Source organism: Amblyomma americanum, chromosome 9 (assembly GCF_052857255.1).
Source record: "Amblyomma americanum isolate KBUSLIRL-KWMA chromosome 9, ASM5285725v1, whole genome shotgun sequence".
In the NCBI taxonomy this organism is placed as follows: Eukaryota; Metazoa; Arthropoda; class Arachnida; order Ixodida; family Ixodidae; genus Amblyomma; species Amblyomma americanum.
The window spans coordinates 80239420-80264954 of NC_135505.1; the positions used below are offsets into that span (position 1 = coordinate 80239420).

Genomic DNA, 25535 nt, shown 5'->3' on the forward strand with positions numbered 1-25535 from the left:
TGTAACCAATAGCGTTGTTAATCTGGACAAATGTGCGGGCCTTTGTTATGGGAACTGTACATCAGCGCCTTTGTTTCATGCAAGTGTAAAATGGTCACATGTCCCTTACAAGTACCTAGGTGTTACTGTTTACAAGTATCGAGACAACGATGACTTTTGGAAGGAGAAAATTCAACTGTCCACGCGTACACAGAATTGGTCGGAAAAGAAGCTGTCTATATTCGCGCCCGCAAACATATGTAGCGTATACCTGGTTTCAAAACTGTGCTATTTTTTGCAGGTCCTTTCGTGCTCTCGACTTAAAATTCAAAAGTTTCATCGTCTCTTCGCCGTTTTTGCTTGGCAGTCCTCATGGAAGAGGACTAATTGTGATAATTTAGTTATGCGTGTGAGAAAAGGGGGTCCTTCTTTGCCACACTTGTACCTGAGACAGGTGGTGTCAAGATTTATGTTTCTTCGAGATCAACGCGACCATTTCCTGCGAAATTTTTTTCAAGTGAGGCTTTCTTCGGTTTCGCCAAATCGCCAAACTGTTATTTCTACTGTAGACTGGATGCGATACAGTGCAAGTAGATTTTTTAAAGTGGTCTTTGCTTTCCGGTTTCTCAATGCTCGGTTCAGTTTGGAATACCTTTCAAATGTCGCGCGTAAGAAATTTCTAAAAGATTTGCTTGACTGTGTCTTCCCCGAGCCAATATATCGATCTCTGTATAGTGGAGGCCAAGCAGGAAACGTTTTAAAAATAGTATGGAAAATGGTGGTGCCAGCGGGTGTGAAGACGTTTTCTTCAAGTTGCGCACTGGTACGTTGCCGGTTAAAACATGGACGGGGGAGAAGGGATTGTTTTTACCATGGGGTGCTGACTGCTTGTTATGTCACAAACTAGAGTCAATAGAACACGTCTTTATTGATTGCTGGGATGCGCTACTTTTTTGGGACATGCGCCAGCGTACAATAAAGACTTACCCTTGACGCCGTATATGGGATACGATTTTTATTGAAAGAAACACAATACTTTCAATAAAAATCAGCTCTCAGTTGCGCGTTGTCTTGTCTACCTTTCTTGTGAATGTGTCTTATTTTGCGCTGACGTTTGTACATAGAACTATGCACCAACTAGCCCAGCAACAAGTGTTACATGGGATACGATTCCTGGCCGGATCTTTATAAATACGATGTAATTTTCCTTCTTAGCCCCCTGACGCACGGGACGCGGAGATCGCGCGCCTAAAGCTGGCGTTGCGCGCCCTCAGCGCACTTTTCCCGGAGGGCACCGATGGACACCGGGCTTGCTTAGAAGCAGCGGGTGCTCCCGCACAGATAAGCCAGCATGATGGCTAGCCGCCGGACTCCCTCCCGCATACCATCCATCCTGCAGTGGAACGTGCGCTCACTTGCGGCGCGGTACGCCGAAATGCGAGTTCGCATCGCACAGGATTCGCCGGAAGTTATCGCGCTGCAGGAGACGTACGTACGTTCACATGACGGGGAGCCCCAGATGCGGCTACCTGGCTACATTGGCTACCACTCAGTCACCACGTGCGAGGAACCCACCTGTGCCGCAGTGCCCTGTTGTGTCACATCTCATCGCCCCGGGAAATCAAGGTGCGCGATATACGTGCGGCAGGACGTCCAGCACACCCTCGTCGGCTCGGCGGCGGCGACATCTGATGCCCAGGAGTGCGTGGTGGTGACAGTGCGCGTCGGTGGTGTTGACACGTCGGTGGCCAGTGTTTATGTGCGTCCAGCTGTCGCGTGGAACGCGCTGTGTTTTCGTGCTGTGTCTTCGTGCTGTGCCCCGCGCCAAATCATCTGTGGTGATTTTAACGCCCACCATAGTGCGTGGGGCAGTGCGCGCCACTCCGCGCGGGGAGACGACCTGCACGACGCAGCAACGCAGCTGGGACTCACCCCCTTGAACACCGGCGAGCCCACCTTTCGACGACGCGGAACAACCGGCTCCTGCATCGACGTTGCCTTCGCATCCAGAGGCATCGAGGCGACATGGCGCCGATCACCATCTCTCTGGGGCTCGGATCATTACTCCATCCTAATTGAACCCACTGCGATGGCAGCACGCCTCAAACGTGCCTACTCCATTACCAACTGGAGTGCGTTCAGGCGGGCGGTCGACGAGGCGGCGGCCACTGGCGCAGATTTCTTTTCAAGTCTAGTCCGAAGCGCTCTCGCAGCCACCCAACGAGCTGAGGTAAGGGCAGGGCAGCCCACACCTGATATGAAGCTGCTCAATCTGCGCGAGAAGAGAGATCGCGCAGAGCGACGGGCGCGACGGACTGACAGAGCCGCCGACTGGACTGTCTACAACCGCTTGGACGCAGCAGCGCGCCGCCACGCCAACAAGTTATACCGCCGGCAGTGGGCTTCACTATGCCAAAGGATGGAGGAAGATGTCAGCTCGCGGAGGCTGTTTGACACCCTGCGGCGCATCACCGAACCACAGGCAAACCGTCAACCGCTGGCCGCCCTCGCAATCTCCAGCGGGCTCAGCTTTGTAGAATTGGCAGAGCGGTTTGCCGATCGGTTCGCGCCGCCCAGCCCCGCAAACGCCGCTAACATAGCTGCTCTTGAGAGCCCCAGAAGCGACGCCAGTCCCTCGCCCGTCGCCTCGGAAGGTCCATGTGATGCGCCGTTCACCGCGGCGGAATTGAACAATGCGCTGCAGCGCTGCCGCCGCCGCTCGGCGCCCGGACCGGACGGGGTGACATACCAAATGCTGCGAAACCTGGATGCGCAGCAACGACAGATCCTCCTGCAGCAGATCAACCTGGTGTGGGAACGCGGGGAGCTTCCGGAGGATTGGCGAACCGCGGTCGTTTGTCCCATCCGAAAGGCAGGGCGCCCACCTACGGAGCTGAGCGGATACCGGCCAGTGGCATTAACATCGGCGGCAGGTAAGCTCATGGAGCATATGGCGTTGCAGCGTCTGAACGAGCGGGCTGCGGAGGCTGATTTGCTTGACGAGCGGCAGACGGGTTTCCGTGGGATGCGGTGCACGGCTGATTCTATATCGGACGTTGTTACAGCGCTGGAGCATGCCAGGGCTGCAGGCCAGATTGCGCTGCTGCTCCTGCTGGACGTCTCGGGCGCTTTTGACAACGTTCACCGCGCACCAATTCTCGCGGTGCTTGAGGGGGCCGGTGTGAGCGGGCGCCTTTTGCGATACGTTCATGGCTTCCTGAGCGGGCGCACCATGCGCGTACGAGTAGGGGGTAAGCTCTCCAAGCCTCGCCCGGTCGACATGGGCGTGCCGCAGGGCTCTGTCCTATCACCATTTCTGTTTAATGTGGCCATGTCGGTGGTGCCGGCCTCCCTCCCCACAATCGGGCGACACCATGTGTACATGTCCATATATGCAGACGACATAGCTCTGTGGTGCCGGGGACCACCGGGCGAGGCGTTCCGCGTGCGGGGGTGCATTCAGGGAGCCCTGACCGCAATCGATGCCAGATTGCGCGGCCTTGGTCTGTCACTGAGCGCGGACAAATCGGTGGCCATGGCCTGCGTTTCGCGCTCGCGCGCGCACCTTGCGCCACTGTCACTGGACGGGACTCCGATTCCTTGGCGTAAATCGGTGCGGTACCTTGGCCTGGACATCGACTGGCGCCTTTCCTTCCGCCCCGCGGCGACCAAGGCCTGTCTGCAGATGAAGAGGATCACCGCCGCCGTGCACAAGCTCACCGCTCGAGGCCAGGGCATCTCCCAGCAAGCCGCGCTGCGTCTATACAATGCCGCAGCTTTGGGGGCGGTGCTCTATGCGCTGCCGCTCGTCACGGTGCGCAAGCCGTGCTGGAAGAAGCTCGAGCTTCAGCACCGCAAGTCCCTGCGCGTGTGCCTAGGCCTGCCCAAAAACTCGCAATGCGCCGCAACGTTGGCCGAGGCAGGAGCGTGGCCCCTTGAGCTCCAAGCAGCGCGCAGGGCACTGAATCACAACGACCGGCTTCACCGCGCACCGGGCGGCGGCTCGCTGCTGCAGCGTATGCGCTCGCACCCGCGCTCACGAATGGGCGCGGCGCTGCTCGAGTATGAGCAATTGACCCAAGGCCCACCCCCCTACGGCTCCTGCGCGCCCTGGCCTGCTGCCGCGGAGGTACAGCGAGAGATCGTCGGCATCGCGGGAAAGCGGAGCACACCCCTCTGCGCTGTGCAGCAGCTGGCCAGAGCCGTCATACACGAGGAGCTCCAGGACCATCTCCTCGTGTACACCGACGGCTCAGTGGCCCGCGACAGCTGCTCCCTTGCTGCGGCGGCCACCATCCCCGCCCTGCGACTGCACAGCCAGCAACACGCAACCTTCCTGGGCTCCTCCACCACGGCGGAGTTGATGGGGATCCGGCTCGGGCTGGACCTGCTGCTCACCCTCGGCCCTCCGCGGCCCAGGAGTGCTCTGCTGTGCGACTCCCGCGCCGCCCTCAGCCGCCTGCAATCTAACGGCCGCGGTACCCCACTAGTGCGGGAAATTCGCTCGTGCATCGAGCGCCTCGCGCAGAGAGGTTGTGCCGTGCGTGCACAGTGGGTGCCCGGTCACTGCGGCATCGCCGGCAACGAAGAAGCTGACGACCTCGCGACCGCTGCACACCAACTACCTGCCAGCGATCTGCCCCTTGCGCTGGAGGACGTGCGTGCGGCCATTCACGACCATCTCCGAAAGCAGCACCCCGACCCACACATCGCGGGAGGTGAGCACATCGACAGTGTCACCGGCTGTCGCGCACTTACACGGTCGCAACGTGCAATGATCCTCCGCGCGCGCATTGGCTGCGTGTGGCCCGGGGAACGACGGGTGCGGCACGGAATCGCGATGAGTGATGTGTGTGACGGATGCGGTGCACTGGAAACACTAGAACATCTGCTCCTTCGCTGCTCCGCGTTCGCCGATGCTCGTCGCGATATGCTCGCGGCCTATAGGGCGCAGGGCATACTACAAGACTCCATCAAGACGCTATTGTGGCCGCAGGGCAGTGCGCGCACTCGTGAGCGAACTTTGGTGAGCCTCTGTGCATTCCTCGAACACACGGGCTTGACGTCCCGTCTGTTCTCCGTCAGGTAGTTACACGCAGTGACCGAACGCTCCGCGAGTTCTACCTTGAACGATTAATAACTGGACGCCCCACTCCAGTTGTAACCTACACAGTGCTGTGCGCTTGTGTGATTTAATTCCTCTAAACTGAACTAATCACGCGCACAACCTGGACACATTACTTATTGTGTAAATAGTTTGTACATATTACTTCTCCCCCTGTCCTCTATTCCTGTCCCCTCACCTCTTTCATTTCATTTCTCCATTCTGCCTGCTGTCCTTTATTTCCGCTGCCCCAGCTCAGGTGCTTCAGTATCGATGGCAGATGCCGGGGCTAGCAAAAATCTTTTCCTTCCTTTTTACTATTATTTTTAATAAAACCACTACCACCACCACCCTGCACAGCATTTGGCGAAGCAGGATGGCTGTACGACACTGCGATGAAGATGCGCGGTCGGTTCGAAGTTAGGTCAAAGAAACCATACCTAAGCAGCGTGAAGTGTACAATGAGTTATGTTTTGGAGATGAAGTTATCGAGTTGATGGGAGAGTTGTGTTCCTTGAAACAGTTCTTATTTTCTCACGTGACTGAAGCACATGTCCGCTCCTGTTGTTAGAGAGTGCGGCGCAAAACATATGTTTGTGATCTGTGTAAACAGTCGAAACAGGCAATAAAGATAAAAAAAGCTCACAAGGCGGACTGGTTAGCGTGCTCGTCTCGCACTCCGGAGGCCCTAGTTCGATTCGCTAACTCGAACAATTTCCTACTCGGTTTTATTAATTCTGCTGCAGTTTATCGCTCACGGCCAACGCCACCTACGACGACACCGGCTTTTCTGCGACACGGGGCCCCTAACGTTATCGCGTTAAAAGATTCGCACTCGACGTGTCACCGCAGCGGCAGATAGCAACGCTCCACGCTGTGGTTAGGAACATGACGATAGCCCAAGTTCCTGGCGTGTTCGCGAAGCACAGAGCTGCACCAGCCACACAGTGCGATTTCTGTCGCTCCGCTGACGTCATTGTGCTAATCTTTTTTCCGTTGTGGCTGTAATTCAACAAGCGACAAGAAAGAGGGAACAGATAGCATCCCAGTTGTAACCTTGGCGACCAGCGCAAAAAAAAAAGGTAGACATTATAAGACTTCGCGGGGGCGGAAAAGCCACCGCTTGTATTTCACAGAGCGCCTATCGAGAGCTGCGGACGAAGTCGTCGGCAGGCCTGCGGTACACATTGGTTGGTTTCGACGCGGAGCTGGACTGGAGGCCCCTGCGCTTCGTTAAACCGATTCCGCCGAACAGGATATGCCGTGCCTGCGGTGTGGTGTGCAGGACGATTGCCCTTCTTCCCTGCATGCACCTCTTGTGCGAGTCCTGCTACGAACAGTGCGCCGAGGACGGCGGACTCGCCTGCCCTTTGGACCATAAGCGCTGCCTGGACGGAGACGTCGACTGGAAGGACACCCCTGCCGACGAGATATTGAAACGAGAGGTAAATGTGCGTTGACCCGCCGCGGTGGCTCAGTGGTTAGCGCGCTGGGCTACTGATCCGGAGTTCCCGGGCTCGAACCCCACCGCGGCGGCTGCGTTTCGATGGAGGCGAAACGCAAAGGCGCCCGTGTGCTGTGCAGTGAACGTTAAAGGTCCCCAGGTGGTCGATGTTATTCGGAGCCCTCCACTACGGCACCTTTTTCTTCCTTCAGTCCCTCCTTTAACCCTTCCCTTCCGGCGCGGTTCAGGTGTCCGCCGGTATGTGGGACAGATATTGTGCCATTTCCTTTCCTCAAAACTAATTTTTTAGAGGTAAATGTGAGTTATGGGAGTTGTTTTATGGGGCTTAACGTCCCAAAGTGACTCGGGCTATGCGGGACGCCGTAGTGAAGGGCATCGGAAATTTCGACCACCTGGGGTTTTTTAACGTGCACTGACATCACACAGTACACGGGCTTCTGGAATTTCGCCTCCAATGAAATTCGACCGCCGCGACCGGGATCGAACCCGCGTATTTCGGGTCAGCAGCCGAGCGCCATAACCACTGAGCCACTGCGGCGGCATGCGTTATGTAAGTTGAAGGCGATAGGAAGAAGTGTTTCAGTAGAACATAACTTGTTGTTATACAATGGTGCACGAACCGTTCGCAATACAAGCTGCGCCAGCAGTTATGTCGCCGCGACAGTAGGTATGCCGCTGTATAAAAACGTGCGGTCAAAACGCAAGTTTGTTTCGTAGCCGCCATTTGATAAACTGTCGGAGACTGACGTGCACAGGACGGGCGAGAGCGCGCAAAAGTGCACCGCTAACGGGGATAAATTTTTATCGCCATGTTCATTCCTGGCAAAAGGGGCGGTCGCCCGAGAATGCGCTACCGGCAACGGCGTATCAATCCTTCCGCTTGATACGCAGAGCAATGCTTCAGCAGGCCGAGACAGCGAGCTCCTGGTAAAATACAACAAAGAAAAAATTCAGGGGGGCACTTTGTTGACCTAAAGTGCGATAAGGCGAAAGTCTTTAGCTTGGCGTTGCTGCTCGTGTCACTGATTTGCCCTCAGAAATTTTGAATTTTTATGCTCTATTTTTATTTTTCTAAATACAATTTTTATTATTCAAATTTTTAATATTTATTAATTTCTTCTGCCATTTTTCATTCCCATTAATTTTAACGTGTTTTTTGCTCTTTATTATGCTTTGTTACGATGGCGTCATCAGTTTGATTGGCAGCTATAGTTTGACGCTTTTCTGCGAACATGCCCGCTGGCGAGTCATGAGCCTATAAAGGCTTTCGTCTTAAAAAGATATTGCTGAAGAGAGGAGCGGCCCAGTTGACTGCAGCGCACCAAGCATTTCGAGGGGATGCTAGGGCGCTACCTCCAGTGTCGGTTTTAAGCGCGCGCAGTTTGAATGCTATGTGCTACCCCGGGGCTCCGCATTCTCCGGGGCTCCGCAAGCCAAGCCACGGAGCTGTGCTGACGTGTCTCGCATGGGCTCCCGCCTCGAAGCCACTTTTCGGCAGAAAGAGTCAGCCTTCGGGCTCGAATATTTTGGACGACATCCGGGCCATTGTCCAGTGCCTGCTGCAGCCGGATTTTGCCAATCTACGGACACCTAGGCATATTGCCGGCTGACTGCCGGCCTAGCCATCGAGCTCGACCTAGCTCGTCACCTCTCCGCCGGGAACTGAGCGCCCAGGGACCCGCACAGATGGAGTACGCCGTGGAAGGCGAGAAAATATCACCGTCGGAGCTCAAGGCCGGAAAATGGGAAACCATTCTTCGTTACCGCGACCGACAACGAGGCCTGAAGAATAAAGGGCCCGCATCAACCGACGACGAGCCTGCGCAAGGGCACGGCCAAGGCAAGTCTAATTCCAATTTTCCATCGCGAAAGAACGGGAAGAAGCTACTTGCACTCAGCAAGAAAGCCCTTCTCCCGCGCTTACCGACCGACGACTACAAAATCGTCTGCCGACCACAAGGTTGGAATCTGAGGGACTTTGCGCCCGGACTACTACTCTTCTGCGCCTGCGAGGTGGCCAGGCTGCCGTATGATACGGTGAAGAATGAAGACATTATCAGAGTCAATACGGCCAACAACACCTTTACGCTATGCACGCCCGATCGTCAACGGGTGACTGCATACGCCAATATTGAAAAACTGAACCTCCAAGGTCAAACCTACAACGTAACGTCGTACGTGGCGGCGCCCGAAGACTCGGTAAAAGGGGTCATTTACAACGCCTACGCGGGAGACTCGCCCGAAGCGGTTCGCCAAGGCTTCGGAAGGCAGGCACAAAAAGGTCTCCAAAAACGCTGGAAGCAGCAAAAACACAACAAGCGACTACGCAAAAAGATCGCTGAAATCGAGAGGCGAATCGAGGAACATACACTTACTCTCCAAAAACAACAATGGAACCAAATGTGTGAAAGCGTCAATGGACAGCTCGGAAATAAGAAGACATGGCATCTTCTAAGACACCTGCTCGATCCAGAACAAACACGTCCCGTGCAACAAAGTCAACTGTACAGACTCATACATAAATATGAGGGTACAACTGAAGACCTAATCAAAGAGCTAGCAGAACGTTATCTAAACACGGATGATAGTACCACACAACCAGACTACCGGGGGACTCCTAATCTAAATTTAGACGCAGACATCACAGACGCAGAGGTGTGGTACGTAATTGGAAAACTGCGGACAACATCTGCGGCAGGACCAGACAAAGTAACAAATAAGACTCTCAGGAACATAGACGCAACGTCGATCGCGGCGGTTACAGACCTCATGAACAAATACTGGCATGCAGGCAACATACCACCAGAGTGGAAACACGCGAAAATCACTTTTATTCCTAAAGCGGGTAAGAAACGCAGCACTGAGAATCTACGCCCAATTTCATTAACATCATGCCTAGGCAAACTCATGGAGCATGTCATCCTCAATAGGCTCCAAAACTATATGCGGAGGACATGAACCTCCTACCTGAAACAATGTTAGGATTCAGGGCCCAACTATCTACCCAGGACATTCTCTTGGAGCTTAACAAGGACATAATTGAAGCTGACGAGGGAACAGGAACGAAAGCAATATTGGGTTTAGACCTTGTTAAAGCTTTCGACAACGTCACCCACAAAGCCATCTTGACAAACTTGTCAGAAATCAACCCCGGAGAAAGGACGTACTACATCCGATCCTTCCTCACTAACAGAACAGCAGTGATAACGGTCGGAACAATAGAGTCTGCCCCAATCAAACTAGGAAGTAAAGGAACGCCACAGGGCTCCGTCCTGTCCCTTTTCCTTTTTAACCTCTCCCTCATCAAAATTCCCCCCAAACTGGCACAAATACCAGACCTACATCACACGTTCTATGCAGATGACATCACACTTTGGGTAACCAAAGGATGCGAAGGCTACATAGAAGACACACTCCAAGCAGCAGTGGACATCATCGAGGCATGCGCATGGGATTCCGGCCTCACTTGTTCTGAGCAAAAATCTGAACTCTTCGTGATCCGTCGTAAACAAAGAGGTAGGCGTACCACGACATCCCCCCCGCAAATAAACGTCTATGTTAATGGACGATATCAAAGAGGTACAGACCATGAGAATATTGGGGTTGTATTTACAAACAAATGGAAAAAATACTGACACACTCACTAAGCTAAAACGCACGGTAGAAGCGACGGCGCGATTACTCCGCCGCATAGCTAACCGCAGACAAGGGGTGAGGGAAAGAGATTTATGCCGCCTAGTGCAGGCCTTTGCGCTGAGCAGGATACTCTATGCCACCCCTTATCTGAAATTTTCGAAAGCAGAAAAGGACAAATTGGATAGCATGATACGGCAGGCCTATAAGCTGCGTTAGGACTCCCACTAAATGCCTCAACCGAAAGGCTTATGAGGTTAGGAATACATAACACCTACAATGAACTGAAAGAAGCCCATTTAATGGCTCAAACAGCGCGATTAGCCAATTCCAGAACTGGCAGGAGTATTCTTACCAGGCTCGGAATTAACTTTCAACCTACGAATAACGATGCTAAAGTAGCCTTACCCCGCGCCTATAGGACGGCCCTACTAATCAAACCACTCCCCAAAAACATGCACCCCTTACACCATGAGGGTAGAAGACAAGCACGAGCCAAAGCCTTACATAAGGAATACAGACAGTGCGCTGCAACACTTTATGTAGATGCGGCTGAATACAAAAACACCAATGCCTTTGCAGTTGTGGTTGTGAACGAGAATGGTGACCACATCGTCTCGGCGACAATCAAAACGAAATCCTCTGAAACGGCAGAAGAGGCGGCTATAGCCCTCGCCCTAGCACATACCCAAGGGAGCATCATCCTCAGCGATTCCAAAATGGGTATCAATAATTTCGCTAAAGGGCGAATTACAAACACCTCCATTAGAATCCTTAACGCAACCAAATTCTCACCAAATTATTCCGAATTGATATGGGTCCCAGCCCATTCGGGGAATCCGGGGAACGAGGCAGCCCACAATAAAGCCCGAGGTTTCGTCGACCGGGCAGTGGATGAGTCTGGCTCCCTGAATTTCACGAAGGACTCAATGATCACATATCATGATCTCACCAATCATTTTAAACTAGAGAGGAGAATTTTCCCCCCTCCAGACAAAAGACTTACTAAAGAACAAGAGGTTACGTGGCGTCGTCTACAGACTAGATCGATACGCACCCCATCACTCCTCGCGCACATTTATCCAGATCTTTACAACCCAAACTGCAAACACTGTGGCCAACGTGCTACCTACGATCACATCCTGTGGGACTGCAAAATAGAGCCACCTCCGGGTGATCTAGTTACAGCTCCTTCTCTCGAGCGGTGGGAGACCGTACTGGCTAGCTCTGACCCCAGAACGCAAGTTTTGGCGGTGGAGTGGGCTGACAAAGTTGTCGAGGGCTATGTACTCTCGACCACTTAACGCGACCTCTTGCCAAGCTGTTCCCGGCGAATAAAATGTTTTACAATCAATCCGCATTCTGGCTTGACAAGCTACTACCATACTCAGCGACTCTAAATTTGCCGTACGCAATTATGCGAGGGGCAGAATTTCTCAGGCAGCAATGAGCATATTGGATCAAACCAAAGACTTGGACAGAATTATTGAATTGATATGGGTCCCGGCTCACTCGGGGAGCCCTGGTAACGAAGCGGCACACATAACAGCTCGAGGATTCGTCAGCCGAGCAGGGGACGCTGTCGTTGCTGAGAGTTTTTCGAAGGACGGCCTATCATCTTTTCACGATAATACTAATCATTTTAAACTTGAAAGGAGGATATTCCCTCCTCCAGACAAAGCCTTTAATAAGGAGAAGGAGACCACTTGGAGGCGACTCCAGACGCGATCCTTCATGACGCCTTACCTGTTGTCAAAATTCTACCCCGGTGAATACGACCCTGCATGTACATTATGTGGTGATTTAGCCACTTATGATCACCTATTGTGGAATTGTAAAGAGGAGCCGCCCCCGAAATCTCTAATACAGGTTCCTACTCTCGAGCAGTGGGAGGCCGTGTTGGTCAGCTCAGACTTGGGAGTTCAAACCCGGGTCATTGAATGGGCTACCCAGGTCGCTGTCAGCCATGGACTGATAGCCACCTAGCACGCATCGTCTGCATTCTGCCTTTTCTGACGAATTAAATGTTTTCCAATCCAATCCGCATTCTGGCGCCGCGAAGCTAGCGCGAAGGGCATGCTTGAAAGAACCTCACGCCACTGGCCTGTTATTTGTGCAGCACAAGCACCAATTTTATGTGTGTGAAGCATAAGTTCACATTACATCAGCGTTTACATGCACCTTTAAAAATTAAAAGCGAACAAAAATAAAAAGTAATATAAAAACCGGGCATATATTAAACAAATAATCGCATATGGAAGCACAAAGTAATAGCAACATGACCACCACGAATTTTAGGGCGCAAATGGCAAGGCTCCCGTGTGCTGTGCGATGTCAGTGCACGTTAAATATCCGCAGGTGGTCGAAATTAATCCGGAGCCCTGCACTACACAGCAGACCTCTTTCGTCCTTTCTTCCCTCAGTCCGTCCTTTGTCCCTTCCCTTACGGCGCGGTTCAGGTGTCCAACGATATATGAGACAGATACTGCGCCATTTCCTTTCCACAACAGCCAATTCAATTCAAATTGAACGTGACATCACAATCGCACAGGGCAGTATCGGATTCATTAAATAAGTATACGAAATTAAAACTAATGAGTTCACACAGATATCTGGAACATCGGATAAAGCAGTTTGTGCTTAGCCTGAAATTTTCCTTAAATTCCTATGGAATTACGTTAAAAGAAGCTGCGCAGAGTTTGAAGGTAATGTTATTAGTCAGTATTGTGGCAGGCAAATCAGTTTAACAATGTGGGTAATCTGTTTACCCGCATTTCTCGCCCGTATGTCGTCCTATATATTTTTACTTATTGTCCTGACCGTCTTTTGCGTCTTTTATAGACTTGAGTGGCACTTTCTAAATTTCCCACTTCCTTCAGAAAGTGCTTCATTTTTTATCTCCCGCTTAAAGGCTTTGCACTGTCGGTAGTAGCAGTGCATTATTTTGCAACACATTGTACTTCCGGAATATGTATAGTGTACGAATTGTTCGGAACATTTTCAACCATTCCTAGGTATTTCTTTTAGGGCATGTATTCTTTGTGCTCTGCTGAGTGGTGAGATAAAAGCACCTTAAAAATTGGAGGACGCTTAAGCTTCGTCTTTAAGAGTGAGACGCGGCAGCGTGTTGCAGCGCTGCCAAGGAGTCCAACGGGACATCTACGCCCGTTCGGCGCGACGCGTGGCCCGTTGGACAATTTAAGGGAAGGACGCCTGTCTTACATATCTCGGTGGACACCCGAACCGGGCCGTCAGGGAAGGAAAACGAAATGAAAATTGGTTGTAGGGAAAGGAAATGACGCCAGTGTCTCAATTCTCGCTGTACCCCCGTACCGCGCCGTAAGGGAAGGAAAATCCCTTCACTTACGGCGCGGTTCAAGAGTTCACCGAGATGCGCCATTTTTCGCTCACGGCCAACGGTGCCGACGACACCGGCTTTTCTGCGAAACGGGGCCCTTAACACTGTCGCGTTAATATTTCATGGCACCGATGACTTGAGATAGCTTGGCTGTCATGCCAGTTATATGTACATCTCTAGAAAGTTATTTGGAATGTAACAACAAGTGTTCTAAAACTCGTTACGTCTTTAATAAAAGTGAATTTAAACGTAGCTGATGGTTCCGGAATAAGGCTTCTGTTTTTTCTTCGAAAGAGCGTGGCTATTGTGCCAGATACATGTATTTTAAACCCTTTTGTAGCGATCGAAAATCCTGTCATTTTAACATTTTCTTGGCATCGGTTACTAATTCGCAAGTACTTTATCCAATAAAAAAATGCTGGCATCAGCGCAAATAAATAATGTAAATGCGGGTGCTATTGTTACAAGGTCAATAACATCTTGAGAAACGATAGACGTAGACGTTAACATACATATTAAACAGGAAAGATCTCAGAATGCTAACCTGCGCTACCTCGAAAGAAGTTGGCAACAGATCCAAAAATTAATTATCAATATTTCCGATTTGAATTCTGTACTGCAAACAGGACTGTACGATACAACCAGCTTTGCATTGAAAACCGTAATAGTCACGGTTTATTTTCTTAAAGGTTCTTATATAAGAACACAGAAAGGCATGAAACCAAAAGAACCTAAAAACACAGAATAAAATGTTTAAAGAAGGTTTAAAGAATAAAGATGCCAGTTTCGAGTCAGCGCTTGCCTCGTGTTCTCCTTTCTCTGGTCCGTCATCTTTTGGGCTGTTTTTATTATGAACCAGATTTGTTTCGAAAACTGTAATAGTCTACTTTCTTTCTAAGAATTGTCTAGTTTATGTAGTCGAAGATTTTCATGAAATCGACAGATGTTCTAAAACCGGTGCTTGACCTTCCAATACGTAAAGGATTAATTCCTTCGGAGCAAGAAGAGCAAGCTCCGTTCCAAGCCCCTTTCCAGAGCCGAATATAATAATAATAATTGGTGTTGGGGGGAAAGGAAATGGCGCAGTATCTGTCTCATATACCTTTGGACACCTGAACCGCGCCGTAAGGGAAGGGATAAAGGAGGGAGTGAAAGAAGAAAGGAAGAATAGGTGCCGTAGTGGAGGGCTCCGGGATAATTTCGACCACCTGGGGATCTTTAACGTGCACTGACATCGCACAGCACACGGGCGCCTTAGCGTTTTTCCTCCATAAAAACACAGCCGCCGCGGTCGGGTTCGAACCCGGGAACTCCGGATCAGTAGTCGAGCGCCCTAACCACTGAGCCACCGCGGCGGGGCAGAGCCGAACTGAGCAGTCAGCATTTAAGATATGCTGACTGCTCTCTATAATATGCTCTCCGTATTATGAGGCGCTATAATATGGGGGAGGAAAGTAATGCTCGCAACCTAATAATAATAATTGGTTTTCTGGGGAAAGGAAATGGCGCAGTATCTGTCTCATATATCGTTGGACACCTGAACCGCGCCGTAAGGGAAGAGATGAGGGAGGGAGTGAAAGAAGAAAGAGAAATAGGTGCCGTAGTGGAGGGCTCCGGCATAATTTCGACCACCTGGGGATCTTTAACGTGCACTGACATCGCACAGCACACGGGCGGCTTAGCGTTTTTCCTCCACAAAAACGCAGCCGCCGCGGTCGGGTTCGAACCCGGGAACTCCGGATCAGTAGTCGAGCGCCCTAACCACTGAGCCACCGCGGCGAGTAACTCGCAACCTGCAATTAATAATTAATAATTGGTTTTTTGGTGAAAGGAAATGGCGCAGTATCTGTCTCATATATCGTTGGACACCTGAACCGCGCTGTTAGGGAAGGGATAAGGGAGGGAGTGAAAGAAGAAAGGAAGAAAGGTGCCGTAGTGGAGGGCTCCGGAATAATTTCGACCACCTGGGGATCTTTAACGTGCACTGACATCGCACAGCACACGGGCGCCTTAGCATTTTGCCTCCATAAAAACGCAGCCGCCGCGGTCGGGTTCGAACCCGGGAACTCCGGATCAGTAGTCGAGCGCCCTAACCACTGAGCCACCGCGGCGGGTGGACCTGCAATTAGAAGGAAAATAAACCTTGCCAAAGCAAAGGTTAAAAATGTAAAATGTATGTATACGTACTACATGGCACCAGAAATTCAGGCACGTACTTCATTGGGTTTATGCGGGTTCCTTCATTACCTCGGCATTACTGGGCGTAAGATTTTTCTTAATTACAGAAGTAAGCTGTTTCATTGTTAAGTTTAATAAAGGTAGAAAATTCATTCCACCGAATGTTGTCGAGGTATCCACCCTCATAAGCCCCAAGTGCCACGCTGCTGAAGTGCAAATTGAAGGCGTCGGAAAGTTTCAGTGCGCTAGCACATATGGTGGCCATTACCCGCATTTGGGCGTTGTCTGTCTTTCTGTCTTGTCTATCTGTCCGTCCGTCCGCACGTTAACACGATTAACACAGAATTAAGAATTTTCGATATAACTGTATAACTACCATGCAAGCGCTGAGCTGAAAACGTTTCTGAAATGATCATGCCTTGCTCTTTATAAATTTCTCGATTCCGACATAATTTGAATTAAATACAGAAATTTGTCGAAATTACTTCTCTTCGCGTTAGTCCTCGGAGTCTGGTCACGTGACAACTTTGTAAGAAAGAAACTCTAGTTGTCCTCACAGGCTTTGTATTTAATCGAGATGTTACGACCTGAGTTGTACTTCTCAGGGGCGGCTCATAAACCTAATCTTATCTTTTTTATTTCAGGTAAACTGCTGGAACCAAGAAAATGGCTGCGCGGACTTTGTGGCCGCTTCGGAGATCTCTCGCAATTTCCAGCGCGACTGTAAACACCACCATGTTTTCTGCCCCAAGTGTTCGGCCAGTGTTGCGCGCAGTGACGTTTGCGCGCATCTCAAATCCGACTGTCGTGCCTCGGTGACGCCACTCGCTTCCCAGTGCGAAGGGCAGTCCAGTTTCAGGGACGACACGGCGATTTTCTCATCTTTCAGGAGAGCATTGGAACAGCAGGCATGCGAAATGAAAGCATTTCTCGAGCAGTTGCCTGCTGACAGGCGATCACGTGACGACAGACTCAACGAAATCTGCCACAACATGAACGCCTTCAAAGAAACGCTAAGAAAAGAACTGACCGCTTTCAAGGACAGTTTGAGAGGTGAACTGGCAGATAGAACAATGAGGGAAGGAACCGGCGCTTTGAGCGAAAGTTTGAGAAGACTGCCGGAAGTAATAGTAGAGAATCAAAAGTGTTTCACGACAAGTGTGAACGAAATATTGGCCTGTAATGAGCGGATAAAAGAATGTCTGATAGCCAGAGAAGATCAAACAGAAAATCTTGCCAGCACTATGAACATAATAAGCAACACACTGAAGGAAGAGGTTGTCAATCCGACGAAGCGGAATACTGAGAAGTTGGCACAGATCGCAGACATCGTGGGGACCTCGGCTGCTGAATCAAAAGAAAAGAGTGAGGACATATTGCATTGGACCAAACAGCTGCTCCGGATGACTGCGCTGCACGCGGACCACTGCACATTTTTTGTCATAGGTGTACACGCACTTAAAGAAGCTGCATTGAAAAAGGGCTTTGCTAACTATTTCCACGAGACGGTGTACCTTCGTGGATATTGCATATCACCTGGGGTATCGTTCAAGAAAGAAGGTGATTCAGTGATGTTACGTGTACTTTTTCAGTTACACAAGGGTGACCTCGACGACTCTCTTACGTGGCCATTTGCGTACAGCGTTAAGCTCAGCATCATACATCCACAAAATGATACAAAATGGGAAACGCTTGTTAGACCGGCTCCTTTTCGAACCGTTGAAAAGCCTACAGGTTCAAGTAATGACCAAGCTTTTTTTGTTCCTTTTTCAAGCCTAGATCGCCTCACCCGTGACGGCTATGTGCTGTTCGACCGGCTTCGTGTGATGTGGCAGCTGCTGCTATGAGCCGCATGGGAATCAGGCCAGTGGCCTAAACGGTAATCGGACTGAAGTACCCGTGGTTTAATCGGATCAGCAAAGTTCCTTGGTTGCTTAGGTCTCTGCAACAACCCGTTATGCCAGTACTGGCAACGGCATTTTAACGTTAGGTTGTATAAACGTGGCTCCCCACGTGCAGTTTTTAATGGGACCAAAAAAAAAAACATTTCAAGGAAATATCGGTAGCCTGCTGAAAGAAAAAACAAATTGTCACTTCAGTTATCGTCAGTTAGTCTTAAGCTCTGCCGCTCATCTACCGAATTTGCTTTGTATCAACTCAATGTTTGAAGAGTATACGCTTAGAAGGTCTGTACCAAACGTTTGTTTGTTTTGTTGCGCTGTGAATAAAAAAAAGGTACACTCGGTCGGCGGGCTATTTATGGTGGCTTCTCTCAACGTATCGAAGCATTTCAGTCAGGCACGTAGCCAGGATCTTTTCTTCGGCAGGGGCCGAAAAGAATTTCTTCTGTAGTGAGATACGACTCAAGAACGCAGCGTCTTTTCCCCGTCAAAGGACCCGCTTCCAGATATAGCGTCGACCGATTCTAACCTGATAGTGTGATAATGCAGGGAATGGGTTGACAATGAAGGGATCACTATTCTCGCATCGTTGCGCAAGCAGGCTTATGAGAATCGGCCGACGCCATTGGCTATAAGGCGGTCCTTTGACGAGGAAAAGCCGCTTCGTTTTTGAGTCGTATGCTGGTGGAAGCTGGCTGAGCTCTGGCAAGTGAGCGGGGAGGGGGAAGGGGGGTACCGGGCCCTCTTCCGCTCCCCGTTATATACGTGCCTGATGTCAGTCATGGACGAATGCCTTGAGCGTTACACGAGGTATTTCTGCTTTCGTTTTCGTGGTAGAAATGCCCGGTTATCACCATGCACATGTGCGCCGAAAAGCACGTGTAGGATTACAAGCTTTAGACCCATGTGCTTGAACCGCTTTTGTTTATTATTTATATTAATGATATCGTCCAAGATCTCTCTGTTAATGTTAAGTTATATGCCGATGATTGTGTCCTCTATGAACGAATTAACTCAAGTGAAGATCAAATCAGGCTAAATAATGACTTTCGGAAGGTAATGCGCTGGTGTGATAGGTGGCAAATGGTGATAAATTTTGATAAAACAGTATATATGAGAATAACGCTTAAAAGGAATCCTCTTCTCTACCAGTATGGTACTTCCGATAGTGCACTCTCAGAGGTAACATGCTACAAATATCTCGGCCTATATATTTCCAATAATCTTTCCTGGAACAAACATATTGATACCACCTCGGCAAATGCTCTGCGCAAAATATTCTTCTTGAGGCGTGCACTACGGTTCGCTACTCCTGAAACACGTTTCCTTGCGTATAACACTATTGTGCGGCCAATCTTAGAATATGCCGTAATGATCTGGGACCCATATACCAAGATTAACATTAACAAATTAGAAAGGATTCAAAAGAAAGCAGTAAGTTTTATTTATAATTCCTATCGTCGCACTTCTATCACTAATCTTATTAAAAAGAGTGGCTTACCATCCGTTACTGATAGAAACCGTATTTGTCGTTTGAAATTCTTTTTCCAGTTAATTCATGGGCAATACAACATTGACATCTCGAAAATTGTTAGTTACTCTAGTGGTTATGCAACACGCCTGAGACATTCTCTTTCCGTAAAACCTTTATCCACAAGAACGAACTGCTACAAATATTCCTATTATCCTAGAACTATTACCGAATGGAACAACCTTGCTGGTCATATAGTCGAAGAGAATAATTTGTCCCATTTTGAGGCGCTGCTGCAACAAGTGACGAAATTTTGAATGTTCGGTTGATGAGTAATTTGTTGAGATTTACTTAATTATATGCTTGGCTCTATGACTGCAGTATATATATTCTGAGGTTGTGAAACGATACAGTACAGTGTGATGTACTAATTTCGTTGCTGTGACGCCTTGTCTGCTGTATTTCCTTTTTTTTTGTCCTTTGGTGTTACACAAATTATGTACCCACCTGCGATGGTCTTGTTGTTCAAGACCGCAGTATTTATAAATAAATAAAAAAAAATTGCTTTAGACCCAGCTTTAGACCCATTACAATTTTTTAGACCCATTGCTCGGCTGTGCCTGTATAGGTCCTCTTTTGAGTTACTTAGCATCACAATGCCATGAGCAGATCAGAGGTTAATAAACGTACCCATTGAATTTTATCCCGAGCTCTTTCTACTCTGGCTCCTAAATATTTCCTGTAAGCACTCGGTGAGCAGAAATGGAAAATTGCAACTTCCCACGTGAAACCTTTCCTGATTGGTATCATGCGTTAAGTGCTTTAACCCCATCCTGGAAAAACTCAGGCGAACATCGTCTGAAACTAGGGCGAACATGAAGCCGAACCACAGGCCGAATTTGAAAACCCTACTGAAAAATGTATATAGGTTTGAACGGGTCAGCAAATAGGATTATGGCACATTTGGTTTTTGCAAACCAGCGCAACGGCTCGAATCCAGACAGAAAGAGACAAAACACAGCGCTGAACTAACAACAGAATAGATTTATTCAGGGCACCATGCAGTGGTTAAATACACGCTGGTATCACAGAATAACGGAAAAACAGAGAAAAATAAGAAAAAAAATATCGCTTCACAGCCTATCATGTGATTGTGCGAAAGCTTTGCCGAAACACGTAATCTATGACATTAGGTATCCGTGTTCTTTTTCCGAGATAGCAACAGAAGGGGTGCTTATGCATTGCGTACCTATCGCGTAAAATTGAGGACCTTATGTGCGCGTGTAAATTGGCCAAACAAAACACGTCGCGATGTTCCTGTGTGCACGAAGAAGCATGAGAAGAAATATGTTCAGTGCTAAGACAACTTGGTATATTCAATTCCTCTGTCTTGTGGTCGGTCGTACGTTGGCCAAACTGGTCGGTGTTTAAATGAAAGAATTAAGGAGCACAACAATAATGTGAAGAATGCCGCCAGCCATATCAGGATTCACTGTCGTGATTGATCATGCCGTCCAATGTTCGAGCAGTAAAATTGTGGCGAAAAGCAAAGACCAGCTCACCAGGGAGATAATTGAGGCAGCAGAAGTCATGAGGATAGGTACGCAATGCATAAGCAATTTCATGCTGTACGCAGTCAAAAGGTTTCCGAAGGTCTAAGAACAGACCAAGAGTGTATGCTCTGGATCCAGTGTTGTCAACGATCTTTTCTTTAACAGCCAGTAAAGCTTGCTCAGAAGATTTGTTTTTCAAAAGCCATACGAGACGTGTTAATAATGTTATGAACGCTAAGAACTTTTCTAATCTGCTATTAATGGTTCCTTCAAATACCTTCGATAACACTGATAACACAGAGATGGGACTATAGTTCGTGATATCATTTCTATTTCCTCCTTTATATAGAGGACAAACACGAACAATATTCAATTCATCAGGGAACACACCACATGTGAACATCAGATTTATAATATACTCTAGAACGTCGCATATTAATGCAGAAAAATACTTCAAAGGTATCGCTTTGATATCGTCATGGCCTGCTGAGACATTGTTTTTTATTTTCCCAATGTATGCAGCTACTTCTTGTGGGATCACAGGCAGCAATGAAATAGAGTTAGGTAAAGTGGTAATTAGGTTGCATACGAGAGCTTTTGAGAGGGCTTGATCTAATGTAGGCTTACCAGCTTCAATAAAGAAGTGGTTTATGTTAGTGGTTAGTGCTTTAATCTCCGTAATACACAGCACAGAGCATATAATGAGGCTGCCAATAACTCCAATATCTGGACGAAAACCTTGAGAGGTAACAGTTGAGCGAATCCACATTCGTACTTCTTTGTGAAGCAATATCTTGCTTTAAAATTAACAATTACGCTGATAGTGCATTGTCAAAATCCGAGTTTGTTTTTCCATAAACAAACGACAGCAAAACATCTCAAGAGGTTAGTTATGAGCAGTTATAACCTCGTTCTTCATTAAAAGTGTTATTTGCAGCGCCTGGTCAGGTGGACTGGTCTGCACCAGAATGGAAAAGCGAACTAGCCGCTGACATTCAATTTGAAGCGTCGAGACAGATCGCGCCCTGTCTGCTTTTTTATTCTGTTGTGGGCCCATTTAGCGCTTTTTTATCTTTCAAGAGTATGCGGCATAGCGCTCTTGTACCGTTCTACTTTGTTCAGAAATATTCAGAGGCGGATTATGCTTCATTCTACTTATACTTTTCTTAATTCTCCTGTGAGACTATAATGTCATCTGGCTGGCCTGAAACCTAGCCGGTCTCGTGGTTTTCAAAAGTATTATGGCAAGGAACAAGGAGAGGAACTTTAATTAGAGCGATGACGATGCTTACGTAACCTGCAATCTCTTTGTCACTAGCAAATCCTCTAGACGGAAACTCGAGGCAGGCATGATTGTTCGTTTTTCAGGCACATGCGATAAAATACACGTCAAGCTACTCTGGACGTCAGAGTGAATTTGCTTACTCTTGGGGTTTATTGTGCACGGGTCGCTGTGAACCTGTAAGCAAATAGCAAGCGCCATACATTGTTAACACCCCGAGTACCACTGTCGATGTACTATTGGCAAGAAATGAAACGCCAACAAGACAATTCTTAGCCGCGAACAGCAAAATAAGAAGCTCTTAGCTAGGAGTAGCTCAATATTAGCGGAGGGTAGTTTCACTTGGAAAGCGCGAAAACTCTTCTTCGGGGGTATTTATCAACGTCGCTTGTATTTGCTCTCCAGGAGCTAATGTGTTCGTATTTGTTGTTGCCACCTCAGTTTTCTTGTTCAAGTTTCATTCGTTGCTTATATTACGTGTGTGTGGAAATGAAGTGTTGTGCTTGAACCAGAGCGTTTACGAAAGCTATTGTACTGAATAGATTGTAGGGCTGGTGTACGGCATTAAAAGGGGCAGTCATCATTCGTATGTACAGTCGGTGACAACACGTTTGGGGATGTAGTTGCATTCGAAGAAATAATTGGTAGGATTCTAACGCAGTTGAACCGAGTAGATGTGCAAAAATATGTGTTTAGCCTGTTTGGCTCATGGTTTTGCTTTTCTTGGTCACCGCCACGTGTGGTGCAGATATCAGTTCGATAGTACTATAAGTTGATGAGGACTATGGTGTGCAATGCACAGGACGAGGATTTCTTGCAGATAAATTTTTGTCATAGTATCAGATATAGAACTCAAGTTTTTGAAGAGCTACAGAAACTCCCAAGACGTTCAATAAAAAAAATTTGTATCGGAGTGGCTCAAAGGTAGAAAAGATTAAGCCAAGGGTGATAAATTGTTTGTCTCGTTACGAGGAACTCGTGGTGTGTAGAATAGAGACCGCGCGCTGTCCAGGTGGCACTGCGATTAGCTGACAGCACTCCTAAAGCCTACAGACAGTGACCGCTGCGGCCGCAAGAACACAGAGAGAGCAATTGATACTACGTGAGAAGTAAGCACGAATCGTAGGTATCTTGGCCTTCAGCGCTTGGCGTGTCACAATCACCTTTAGGCGTGCGAAAGTATGGTTAGCAAGTGTCATTGCAGCAGGAAGTTTCTAACATAAAAAGAAAGTATGTAGGTAAAAGTCAGTGTTAAAATTATACTTGATACTTGAAATCTTAAAATCACACTTGAAATCATACTTGGCATACTTGAAGAACAAAAACAGCACAGCAACAGGGACAAGAACGCCAGTTCCGTCTTCATTCTTGTCCCTGTTGGTGCGCTGTTTTTGTTCTTCCAGTATTAATAGTTCATCCTCACATGGTGCATGATTATTGATCATTGATTTGACTTCATTCAGATTACGCATTCGACACAAATGCACTGCCTACACGAGTCAACCGTAGCCGTCTTCATCTCTGTGAACACCATATCGCTCTTCCTTCAAGGCGTGACTGTGGTTGCCATTAGGGACGCAATTTCGTTCCAGAGACTCGGGAGAACAACTGAACGCTTAACAACGTCTAGCACAGTGTTATTCCTGAATTTGGTTGAAGACCTGTCCTCGTGCAGAAATATCACCAATGGTGTATTAATTCAACTGAATTAAATGTATTTGTTGGTCCCAAAGTGCGAGGGTTGATCTAATTCACTATACAGTCGAACCCCGATACAACGAAATATTTCCTATTCAAGGTTAGCTCGCCATAAAAAGTAATGGAAGAGATTTCTCATCACAACTAACCATTTCTGGGGCGCGTTTCCGCTTCAACGAAGTTTTTGCTAAGCGAAGTTGGGTCTAATAATCTAACTTGCAATAAAACAACCATATCACCACCCATCTGTGTACTTCTGTGGGTCCACGCTGCTTTGTTTCACTAAGCTTTCGATGCAACCAATTGATCCACTCTTTCAAACGCACATGAAGACCGCCATTGCTTGGTGGTGATGACAATCGCGCTGGCTGCCTTGCGACAAGGCGCGGGTGCAAGCTCCCGTTTTCTTCGAAGCCAGAGCCGCGGCCAATCTGTCGCCAAAGGACGCAGCAGCCTGGCAACAGCAGCAGCGCGTTAGCCCGAGTTTTTTTCACTCGTGCTTGTGCGCTGCAATTGACATGAACATGGTGACTTTTTCAAGGAAGCGGAAGTTCATCTCTCTAGAAGAGAAGGCACGAATTATCGGCGCGGCATCAAGTGGCAGGAAAAACGGAGCGGAAAAACCGCTGTAGCAGATGACGCGTTTCTCACGGCGCCGTTGCGTCACCACTGTGTGGTACTCTGTGCAAGGCCGGTTAATCGCATATTGATGGCTCAAGCTTTCGTGGAAATGCCTATTGAACTTTCTTGGAGTAGCCTAATTTCTTGCGGCTCCCGAGGTTGGGAATCGAATTAAAAAAAAAAACTGATATATCAGCTGCGAAATAAGCACAGCCGAGGAAAGGTCATCTACGACATAGGAGCTCATGCTAGTTATAGTTACTTCCGTGCTTAATTCATTTCTTTCTGATAATAAGCGATTCTGAGAGAAAATAGTTTGAAACTGGTTTAGTGCGAACCTTCTCGATTACCACACCCAGCCTTAGGGGTGATGGCGGTTAATTTTTATCACGGGTCGCCTCTCATTTTAGTATTTGACGGAGAGCGGAGAAAAGTTCAAACATCTTGCAAAAAATATCTGCAGGTTTCTTTTCAAATCGCAGTGAATGAGATCTCAATTTTTTTTTGAATTTTCAACAAAAAATGCTACTCTGTGATACTTTAGCACACAGGGAGTTAGTTGTCAGCATAACAGGTTTTGCACTGTCGCTTGACGAAGATTGACCCAGACACGAAAACTTACCCGCTCTACGGTAAGGCCAGCTAGAAGAAAGACCAAAAGCGAAAGTGTCTTCGAAAGCGCCTGGAACCCAAGGTTTTCTCTGCAGGCGGGTTCCATATCTTCACCAACGTAAGCGCTTTATGGATTAAGAAACACAGTCCCTGCACCCTTCAATGTAGGCTCCCTACGATTTTTTTTTTACATCCGATTAGGAGACGTATTGTAGATTACGTCTCAGAAATTTCTCCACATATTTACTGGCCTGACGAGCCTTTGTCTATCTCCTTGCCAGAACAGAACAATAAAAGGCTGGAAACGGCGTACAAGATGGGCATGCCTGCTGCGAACAGAGATCGGAGTACGACATAGACGCGCATTCGTGTTACATATGTTTGGTCTGCAAGGAAAAATGTTCTTTTGTAAGCCACATTTACAACCGCAAGCAAGTGAATAAAGCTCCTAAATACTGTTTTCTTTGGAAATAGACAATTAAAGCAAGGGACGCGGATAACATAAATTTCGTGGAGTCAGCAAGTAAGCCGAGCGTTTAATTTCGCGTGTGCTATAAAGGACATAAGTACTATTTATTCGTCAGAGATTAAGACACATTTTTCGTAATCTCTTGCTGATATATGCGTGTGTCTACAGCCCCGTGACAAAAGTTACTTTTTTTATTCCATTAGTAGTTTTA

General features: G+C 48.3%; 1 protein-coding gene and 1 long non-coding RNA gene across 2 annotated transcripts; one reads left to right on the plus strand and one right to left on the minus strand.

Moving 5' to 3' along the window:
• The first annotated feature begins 6273 nt into the window (after window positions 1-6273).
• Window positions 6274-17963, plus strand: LOC144105472 (uncharacterized). The gene is made up of 2 exons (XM_077638595.1): window positions 6274-6528; window positions 16362-17963. The coding sequence occupies exons 1-2, from the start codon at window positions 6391-6393 to the stop codon at window positions 17562-17564; spliced, it is 1341 nt and encodes a 446-aa protein (XP_077494721.1). The 5' UTR covers window positions 6274-6390; the 3' UTR covers window positions 17565-17963.
• LOC144105475 (uncharacterized) lies at window positions 6442-25185 on the minus strand. Its single transcript, XR_013308802.1, has 3 exons — window positions 24866-25185; window positions 22068-22101; window positions 6442-6502 (listed from the first exon to the last, which is right to left on the minus strand). It is a non-coding gene; the product is annotated as an uncharacterized LOC144105475 (long non-coding RNA).
• Window positions 25186-25535: the final 350 nt, after the last annotated feature.

Excerpts from the sequence above, each read along its gene's own strand:
- LOC144105472 (XM_077638595.1), top strand. The coding sequence starts at position 6,391 with ATGCACCTCTTGTGCGAGTCCTGCTACGAACAGTGCGCCGAGGACGGC. Across the intron at positions 6,529-16,361 it reads ACGAGATATTGAAACGAGAG|GTAAACTGCTGGAACCAAGA; the intron begins GTAAATGTGCGT and ends TTTTTATTTCAG.